This window comes from Galeopterus variegatus, unplaced genomic scaffold (assembly GCF_000696425.1).
Source record: "Galeopterus variegatus unplaced genomic scaffold, G_variegatus-3.0.2 Scaffold137, whole genome shotgun sequence".
In the NCBI taxonomy this organism is placed as follows: domain Eukaryota; kingdom Metazoa; phylum Chordata; class Mammalia; order Dermoptera; family Cynocephalidae; genus Galeopterus; species Galeopterus variegatus.
Genome location: NW_007726248.1, coordinates 451,341 through 461,436, shown reverse-complemented (window position 1 = coordinate 461,436; position 10,096 = coordinate 451,341). Strand labels below are relative to the sequence as shown.

Genomic DNA, 10,096 nt, shown 5'->3' with positions numbered 1-10,096 from the left:
TTGAGATGAAGGAGTTGCCGCAGCTGGTGGCCTCAGTCATCGAGAGGTACCGGGCGGCGGCCCCGGCGGGGCGGCGCGCGGGGGGGGGGGGGGGGGGGCGGGGAGGTCGATCCGGATCGTGTGGACCCACTTCCCGGGCCTGCTCCTGCCACTTGGGGACCCCCTCCCCAGTCACGGCTTCGGGGCTCCCGGGCCCTGGAAGACCAGGACGTGTCCGGAGCTCGTTCCGTCAGCCCATGTAAATCACCCGTGCCTCAATTTCCCCTCCCAAGCAAAACTCTGAGGCCGCCCTCACAGGAGGGCGTGGCCGGACACGTTGAGAGTGACTTTGAGATGCATCGCGGTGTGAGGGAATGTCACCGGGGCTGCCCCCTGTGTTAAGGTCAAAGCATAGATGAGTTTGCATTTCTCGTCCACACTCATCCCCCTAGCCTGGGCCGGAGCGGAGCCCAAGGTTTAAATTGGATACGTGCCACTAAATTTAATAACGGTCTCTGCGTGGTGCTGTAATCACTGGGGGCACGTGCTGTTTCTGTGACTGAAGCCACTGATGACTTTATTTCTCCGTTGCACTCCTTGTACATTTCTAGTGTAACGATCTTTGATTAAAAACATTTCGGTGTGTGAGTCTGAGAGTCATTTTTCCAAAGGAGTGTTCTCTCATTTTCTCTCTCTCTTTCTCACTCAGGATCTTCACACTCTTTTACAAACAAGACTATTGGTTTGTTAATACATGGTTTCGTCTTTTTGCACAGTTGTGTTCGTACAAAGGTGGTGACAGAGTGCCTACCTTTCCCTGACATATGCTCAGAGCAGTCTTCCCTTAGTTTAATAGTAGATTTGTGCTTTTAAAGCCAATCTCACTTTGATTCTTCTAGCCTGATCTTAACTTCAGCAACTCCCTGCTATTGCTGACTGGGTCATTGGGTTTGGTAACTTCACAATGAACTTTACAGATGGATTTTCCTATATAATCAGTAAGCCAAGAATGTTCTGAAGATATATATTGAGAATACTCTCAAATTATGTAGCCTCTTTTAAAAAAATTTTAAAGTTATTTTAAACATTTGGATTAGCAGTATTTTTTCCTGAACCATAGTTGTCATGTTACTTATAATGAAGAATGTTCCACTCTTTTCAGAACATTTATTTTTATGTTTTCATGGACATGAGCTGAATAGGTTATAAAGTCATTTGTCAATACCTTCCTATACATCCTCTATTCTGGGTCCACGCCTTTTAAACTATTGTAGTTGAGTAACACTTTCCAACCCTGGGAAAGAGCCAAAACCAAATGCATCAAAATAGGTTTCAATTTTGCCATATGAGTGATAACGGCCCCTCCCACACCCTGTGTTAGCTGAAGATAATCGAGTTGTCTGTGTTTGTAGACATTAGTAAGACCTCTCTTTATGGTTTAGAAAAGAAGTCCAAGCTGTTTAGTAACACAAACTTTTATTGGAAGGCACGATTTTTGAAGTCTCTGTTCTGGTTTTTCTGGCTCAGTTAACTTTAAAAACCTGTTGTGTGTCCTCGTCAGGGTCTGTGAGAGGAGCATGATCTTAAGAAAAATTTCCGAAAGAAATATCTGGCTTACAGGTTTCTTTAGAGTGAGAACAACTAAACATCTCAAGTACTCACTTAGGTGTAGAGCAGAGGTTGGCAAACTTTCTGTAAAGGACCAGATAGTAAATAATTGTGGGTTAAGTGGTCTCTGTGTAGACTGCTCAACTCTGCCATTGTAGCATGAAAACAGCCATAAGTAATACATAAATAAATGAGCGTGGCTGTATTCATAATCATATTTAGGGACACAAATTTAAATTTTATGTGATATTTACATGTCACAAAATATTCCTTTGATTTTTTTTTTTCAGTCATAAAAAAAGTGCATAAACCATTCTTAGCTGTGGGCCAGACAAAAACAGGCAGCTGGCTGGATTTGGCCTGCTGGCCATAGTTGGCCAATCCCTGACATAGAGCACACATATACCCTGCTATCAGTATTCTGTTTCTCAAAAGTTTTCTTTATTTGCCTTTCCAAAAACTGAAGTAAGGGCCTCAGAATTGTGGAGTATTTCTTGCATAGGGAGTTACGGCCACAGAGTATATTAGCAGATCAAAGCCAACAGTGTATGGAGCTGAGGTGGGCTTCATTTTCTAGCTAATCAAAGGTTTAGATGTCTAGGCTGTTACTTTACTGATGTGGTTGCCACTCCCATCTTCTGCAGTTCCCTTGTTTCTTTCTATTGTTATCCTTGCCATGTTTTTCTGCCATGTCTCCAGGGACCTTCTATTTTTCTGTGGTAATCTACTACTCTCTGCTTCCCTTTTTGATGTCCTGGCTCCATCATGCCAGCTCTTACTTCCTATGTGGCAATCTGTGCATCCGTTGAATTCCTTTGTTTTGACACACACTCTAAGAGATTCCTCAGTACTCCACCATTCTGGTTTCCATCTCTATTCTTTCTTACATTCATAGTTGGAATTGACCTTTTGAGGAAAAGATAGATAAAAAATTCCTGGGTCCAAACTCAGTTTGTTAAGTTTGTTTGACTCTGTAACCAAACTAAATGAAGGAGGAATAGATTAGCATGGACAAATTGGGAAACATACACTCAAAGCTATCTTTAGATTTTTAAAAGAAAAGATAGTTTATTTAAAAGGAAGTTCATTTTCATTTCTATTGCCTATAGCTAGGATGTCTTTTAGTAGTAGAGACTACTAAAATCTTTTTAACACTATCATTAGTAGTTAAAAAAAAATCTTTTAAACACGATTACAGACCAGAACTGGAGCTAGAATTAATGCAGTGGAGCATATGCCATAAATTAGTGTAATTGCTGAATGTAGCCTTCTGTGTTAAGGTACAGAGAATTTCTTTTTTAACTCTGTGCAGGATCTGCTGGTGAGCATGATTACCATTGAACAATGTGATTGACTCTTTTTAGATAAAAAATATGCATACTCCTTTTCCCTGAGCCAGTCCTTCCTGGGCTGACCTGGCCTCTTTAGTGATAAGCCTTTTTGAGAATCTCTGCTTCCCAAATATTTGATAGAATTTAGGGCAAAGAGGCCTGCTTGGCAAGGGGGAGGCTTGTACAACATTCCCATTAGATAATACACATTGATTTCCTAAAAATCTTGAAAGGGATGCACTAATGCTATGATCTTTTGAACGTATATACTGCAGGTCATAAGTTGATGATTGACTTACAGGAAGGAAATAAAAAAAGCCCACCACCAAAAGATGGAGTATAATTGTGAATTTAGTCCTCATGACTAATGTTTCTATGTCCTAATATCACATTCACCACAGATTTGTCAAGTATGAGGGCAGTATTGGGAAGAAAGTTTTCAGTTCTTCAGTTAACACACAGCAGACTGTGTGTGTGTGTGTGTGTGCGTGTGTAAATAAATGAATAAGCATGATTGTAAATATCATGAAACAAACATTGGATTTTGTACTTGGGAGTTCATGAATCTGATGAAGGGAATGGGGCTTGTGCAGTTTCCATGATTAATGAAAGAGTTAGGTAGTATGTTATCTAAGAGGGAGAGATTCTTCCTCTGTGTTATATTTGCTTTCTATTATAAGAGGTGACCCCTTAGTCTTTTATTATGCCCCATTCTCAGATTTCCATCTCTTCCTAAAAAGAGCTGGATATTTCTAGATGCTTACCAGTTATTTTTTCACTTACACATCAAATTGGATTTCTCTGATCTGGCTGCTTAGCTGCGTTTCCCTTTGTACTCTGCATCACGTTTATTTAGTATGGAATATAAAAGCTTTGGATTCCATGTCTATCAGCAGTGTTTCAGGCTCAGTGGTGCTATTGTTGCAAAGTTTGTTAGAAGCAGCAGGTGTTTTAGGAAGATAGCTTGACCAACCAGAGGAAAGACACACTTTTACCTTTAAGTCTCCTTATTTTTCTTCCTCTGTGTTATGTTTGCTTTCAGTTTGTTCATTCCTCCCCTTCCTACCTTACTTCTTGCCCTTTGTTTCATTTTTCCATTTCTTAGCATCCTCTAGTGTCTTGGTGTCTGTCAGTTTCTTAGGGAATGATGATGGGGAAGTATGGCTTATATATACTGTTTCTTTACAATTCAGAGATATGACAATTTCATTATTTCTCTGTTCCCTCCTTCAAATCTTTTAATTTATTTGTTTATTTTTAATTCTTTGACTTCAAGTCTTTTAAAACAAATTTTTCACTGGTTTGTTCTTATTTGCCCTCAGTAAATTTTAAGTGGGGCTGAAGACTACTCATTTTTTTCTCAGCCAATGTCCAACTTTCCCCAAAGTATATTCTTCCTGTTTCTTTATTGGAATAAGGCTGTTGTATGTTTCTAGGTGAGGAAGTTGGGTTCATTAAATAACAGTGAAGTGACACTGAACCAGGAAATTAAATGAGTTTATTTCTATATTTTGGATATATTTTATTATCAGAATGCAAATGAAAGCAACAGAATAATTTCATCCTTTGGGTGGGCAGTTTTCCTCTTACGTTTGGTAAACTGTTCAGCTGAAAGAAGTGGGGGTAAACAGCTCTGAACTTTTGAAATAAATCATGGAAGGTAAATAAATTCAGTAAAACACAACATCAAATTACACAGTAGAAGAACCTTAGAACGATGAGTAAGAAAGTGTAAGGATGGAAGTGAAGGGCAAGCTTAGTAGCAAGTTTTCTGCTGACTGTATGAGCCTTGCAAATGTGTTGGTCATCAGGAACTTTGCGTGCTGCTTTGTGTTTAAAGGTTTTTGTTTCCTGCTTTTTATCTATCCTGACAAATAGGGGAAAATGACCCTTGGTGGGCAAGAGGATCCTTGCACATAAGTGCTCTATAAATATTTTTTCTTGGTGAGTGAGTTATTCTAAGATAAGGGACTTATATCTGATACATACCCGTTTATCCTTGACAAGTCCCCAAATAGCAAAGTGCTTGCCATGCCAGACTCTTAAATGTTATTTGAGGTGTTTCATCACTCACATTGGCACCTTTCAAACACTGACTTGTCTTTTTGGCTCTTGTGTTCATTTGGCAAGAGGATAATCCTGCCAGCAGTGAATGGAGTCTTCACTCTGTTTACGTTTCCTTTCCTAGGCTGATACTTCTTGCTGGGGAATTAACTTACTAAAGAAACTATTTAGCCACATTTCTCTGCTCTTCTTATTTAATAAGATGCATTTTAGTCTTTTCTTTGCTTTCATGTTTCCTGAATTGTGGATTAGCATCTGAGTTATTAGAATGACTTAAATGTATCCAGCATTTAGACCTAGTTGGGCTACAGATTTTTACAGAAGAGGGCATTTCATCAGCTAAAGATAAGGAATGTGGTTTAAAAAAAAAAATCGGAGACCGGCCCGTGGCGCACTCGGGAGAGTGCAGCACTGGGAGCGCAGCGAAGCTCCCGCCGCGGGTTCGGATCCTATATAGGACTGGCCGGTGCGCTCAGCTGAGCGCAGTGCGGGCGTCACCAAGCCAAGGGTTACGTTCCCCTTACCGGTAGCAAAAAGGACCAAAAAAAAAAAAAAATCGCAGAATCTATTGTGATCTAGCTGTTGCCCACTTGTGGGGGGTGGGGGATGAGGTGGAGAGGACGACTCTGTTACCTACTGAATTTTGGATTTTAGCACTGATCAGATGATTTCTTACCTTGAGTTGTTAAGTTACTGTGTACTATGGCTAGCCTTGTTTGGTCTTCAAAATGGGTTACTTTTTTTGGGGAGGGGTGCGGCTGGCTGGTATGGGGATCTGAACCTTTGATCTTGGTGTTGCCAACATAGTGCTCTAACCAACTGAGCTAACTGGCCAGCCCTAAAATTTTTAGTGTTTAAGAGCATGGACTTCGGGATCAGGGAGACCTGTGTTCAAATCCTGGATCTGAGCTGAACTAGCTGTGTAACCTTGAACAGAATATTTAGCATATAAGTTTGTTTCCTGATCTAGCAAGTGGTTATAATACTTAGCACATAAAGCTATTGTGAAGATTGCATAAGATGTGTAAAAAGCTTTATTGTTCATTATCATCATCGTCAAATATTAGTTAATATGTAAAGCATTTGGAGTGGTACCAGGCACATAAGAAATATATTTAGTCCAGATCTGATTTTTTTTTGTCTTTTTTTCGTGTCCGGCAACGGATCGCAACCCTCAGTGTCGCGCCCGTACCGGACTGGGACCGGCAACGGGATCTCAACCCTCGGTGTTGCGCCCGCAGCTCGCTCAGCCAGTGAGCGGCCGGTCTGTATGTGGGATCTGAACCCTTGGCAGGAGCGCCACCGCGCTCCCAAGCGGCGCACTGTAGCAGTGCACCACCGGGCCGGCCCTAAAATAGATTATTTTAATCTGTATTTCCAACTAACAGTATTTTGAGTGCTCCAGTCTACCCCCTTTTGGCCATCAACAATGAAGGCATTATTAGCTTTTGGTGTTTGCCAATCAGTAATGTACGTCAAATTGGTATCCTGTTATATATTTTACTTGTATTTCTTTAGTTCTAAATGAGTTTGAAAATGTTTTCTGTTTCTTAGCCTCTGTGTCTCACTAAGCTTGATACCTTGAACAAGATACTTAATTTTAATTCTGTAAGGTTCACTTTCCCAGTCTTGAGTATGGAGATGATAATACTACCTACTAAGTAGGGTTGCTAAAAGGATTAAATAAGGTAATGCCTATAAAGAGGTATCTGGCACATAGGAAGCACTAAGCTGGCTGAATTGTTTTCTTTGCAGTGAATCAGAAATCCTGCACCACGAGAAGCAGTACGAGCCATTCTACTCATCTTTTGTTGCACTTTCCACACACTATATTACAACAGTTTGCAGTCTCAGTAAGTATTCCACTCTTGTCATTCCCTTCTGAGGGCTCGTGAATAGGGGGATTGTTTATCCTCTTGATAGAGCGTCTGAACAAGTTGTTAATGAGGTCTATGTTTTAGCACTACTAAGCTGTTTACCCAAGAGTGGAGACAACTGTCGGCTGTGATGAGGCTCCAGAGGTTACCTTACCTAGGCCAACCGAGTGGGATTTAAAAACTACTAGGCTTGGACACCTGCTTCATAACCATTAAGTTAACCTCCCTTCCCTTCTTAATCAAAACATTTTATTGATTTAATGCATGTAATTATTAGTATTTTAATTCTTTGGGGGTTGGTGGTAGTGGTGAGTACTGACTTACATGGTTAGCAGCCACTAACCAAGCCTCTTTTCCTTGTTTGATTTTGTTGAGAATGTGAATTCACCTTTTATGTTCTCTGGTGTATGAAGGGATTTTGACTTTAGTTCCCCATTTTCTTTATTTTTCTACCCCCAAAGTGACCAAACCCTATTTTACATTATTTCTGAATTTTTCCTTTTTCAGTTTATTTTTTTATCCTAACTCAGTAGTTCAGAAGAATTCTAATTATTTGTTTACTTGAATAGTTTGCTAAGCAAGTAAACTGAATGGAACCATAGAGTTGCTCAATATCTTTTAGTGTCCGATGCTGTTTATTACAGGCACTGGCTACTGGTGGAAGCATCACTTTTATTATGTAGAAACTTTGTGTAGGAAGCCATTGCAAAAAGTAATTTAGAATCTGTGGGGGCCGGCCCGGTGGCGCACTGCTACAGTGCGCTGCTTGGGAGTGCGGCGGCACTCCCACCGAGGGTTCAGATCCCACATACAGACCGGTTCCCGCTCACTGGCTGAGTGAGGTGCGGGTGCAGCGCCGAGGGTTGCGATCCGTTGCCGGACACGAAAAAAAAAAAAAAGAACCTGTGGGAAAGGAGAGAGAGTATAGTCTAGTGGTTAAGAGCATGAACTCTAGAGGCAGACTGCCTGGATTTGAATCTGGCTGTGTGATTTTGGGCAAGTCAGTTACCCTCTTTGTGCTTAAGTTTGCTCTTCTGTTAAAAATGATGGAAGGGGATAATAATATCTACCTCATAGAACTGATTTAAGGATTAAATGAGTTAATATATTTTAAGTGCTTGGTACTTAGTATGATGTGTTTCCTATTATAATTATGTTAATAGTCAGTAAATGCAAGATGAATTGATCTATAAGCACTTGATGGTTATTAATGCCAAAATGCCTTATTTGCTCCTTGTACTGTTAGTTCTCAATAATTTTTATCATTGAATAATATTGGGGATGTTGGACATATGGAGCTTAACATTTGTTTTGCTTGATTTACTGATATGAGGCCGAATAGTCTGAGATTAGGTAAAATTTATTACTTTTTCAGTTCCTCGGAACCAACTTCAGTCGGTGGCAGCAGCCTGTAAAGTCCTAATTGAGTTTTCTCTACTGCGTCTGGAGAATCCAGATGAGGCTTGTGCTGTGTCCCAGGTGAGAGTGATGGGCCCATTTTTGGCCCTTATTTTGCAGTAGGATTGTGACTGAGTAGTGGAATTGATGGACAATGGATGGCATAAAGCAGAGGTTGGGAAACTTTTTTGTAATAGGCGAGATAGTAAATAATCTTAGGGACATATGGTATCTGTTGCAACTAGTCAACGTCTGCCTTTGTAATGTGAAAGCAGCCATGCATGGTACGTAAATAAGTGAACCTGGCTGTGTTCCAATAAACTCTATTTACAAAAACAGACAGTGGGCTGAATTGGGCTGTAGTTTACCAACCTCTGGTACATAGGGCTGTGGAGTCTTTTTCAAGGATTGCAAATTTGCATACCTACAGTGGCCAGGTAACATAAAATGAGTAAAGCATGCTAGTTGAGAAGGTTTCAGGCCCCAACTAAAGGGGCTAATCACTGCTTGGCTCTGGCTGATTATTGCCGTGTAGGAATGGAGGCTCAAAGTTGCTATATCTGAGAATTATTGAGAAATTTAAGAAGCCTGGATTTGTTTGTGAATCCTTCCATTTTTTAAAAAAGCTAGCCATAAATTCAAATAAAAAAAAACTTTGAGAACAACATAAATCTGCAAGATGGGGACCATCGGTTTACAATCTTTGCTTTAGTGTTTTTTTTTTTCCCTTCAAATTGCGGTTCTTTATATGAACCTAAATATGGCCCTGTGCCAGTTAGAATTCCCAAAACAGTAGAATCTTCTGAAAGACATGTTTGAATTTTTTTTTCTTTTCAGAAACACTTGATTCTCCTAATCAAGGGTCTGTGCACTGGCTGTAGCCGACTAGATAGAACTGAAATTATCACGTTTACAGCAATGATGAAATCTGCCAAGCTGCCGCAAACAGTGAAGACACTTTCAGATGGTGAGTGTTCCTTTGACAGACCTGGTTATGTGGCTACCTCCATGGCCAGCTTTTTCCTGTTTTGCCTTCTAGTGGCACTGTCCTTATCTCGTTTTTTGCCTTTGTATTTTACAGTGGAAGATCAGAAAGAGCTGGCCTCACCACTAAGTCCCGAGCTGAGGCAGAAGGAGGTACAGATGAATTTTTTGAACCAGCTGACCTCAGTTTTCAACCCTAGAACTGTAGCATCACCGCCCATCAGTTCACAGACTCTGGTGAGTTCCTTTAGCCAAATGTCCTCATCTTTGTGAGATTTAAGATCAAAACACAAGGAAAAAAAGTAATGTATTTTATGTATGTATGTGATAAAAATGATATACATGCCTATGGTAGGAAAAAAATTGAAGAATACAAAAAATAAAATTTATGCCAACTTCTGTTCAGTTATCACTATTTTAACAACCATTCTCTAGGCGTTTTTCAATGCAAATAAACAAATACAAAGAGCCTGTGCAGTTTTCTGTAAAAGGCATCACTGTATACTAGTTGTAGAATATATATATTTTGTAAAGCTATATATTTTTCCCCTCTTGGGAAAGTAACCTATATTTTCTCCAACATTAGTGAGGAATTTACCCATCGTTAGCTGGAGAGTCTGAAGTGTATCCATGGAGCTGTTGCTTACTTTGGGCAGTTGGTTTGGTTCTGAACTCCAAGGCAGCAGGCAAGGAACAGATGATAGTGTCTTGATAAAGCCTTGTGTTTCTCTTCAGGTGGAAGGAGAAAGTGATGAGCAGTCATCCATAGATCAAGCCTCTGCTCTCAGAACCAAGAATGTGTTTATAGCTCAGAATGTGGCTAGTCTTCAAGAGCTTGGTGAGACTCCCAGCTGT

General features: G+C 40.3%; 1 protein-coding gene across 1 annotated transcript in view; it reads left to right on the top strand.

Annotated features, from left to right (window-relative positions):
• The window catches only part of UBR4 (ubiquitin protein ligase E3 component n-recognin 4), a 131,752-nt gene that overhangs the window by 249 nt on the left and 121,407 nt on the right, over positions 1–10,096 (top strand). Inside the window, exons 2-6 of the mRNA XM_008589484.1 lie at positions 6,738–6,835; positions 8,235–8,338; positions 9,095–9,224; positions 9,339–9,478; positions 9,977–10,079. Coding sequence (XP_008587706.1) covers positions 6,738–6,835; positions 8,235–8,338; positions 9,095–9,224; positions 9,339–9,478; positions 9,977–10,079 — 575 coding nt within the window. The remainder of the gene's footprint in view (positions 1–6,737; positions 6,836–8,234; positions 8,339–9,094; positions 9,225–9,338; positions 9,479–9,976; positions 10,080–10,096) is intronic.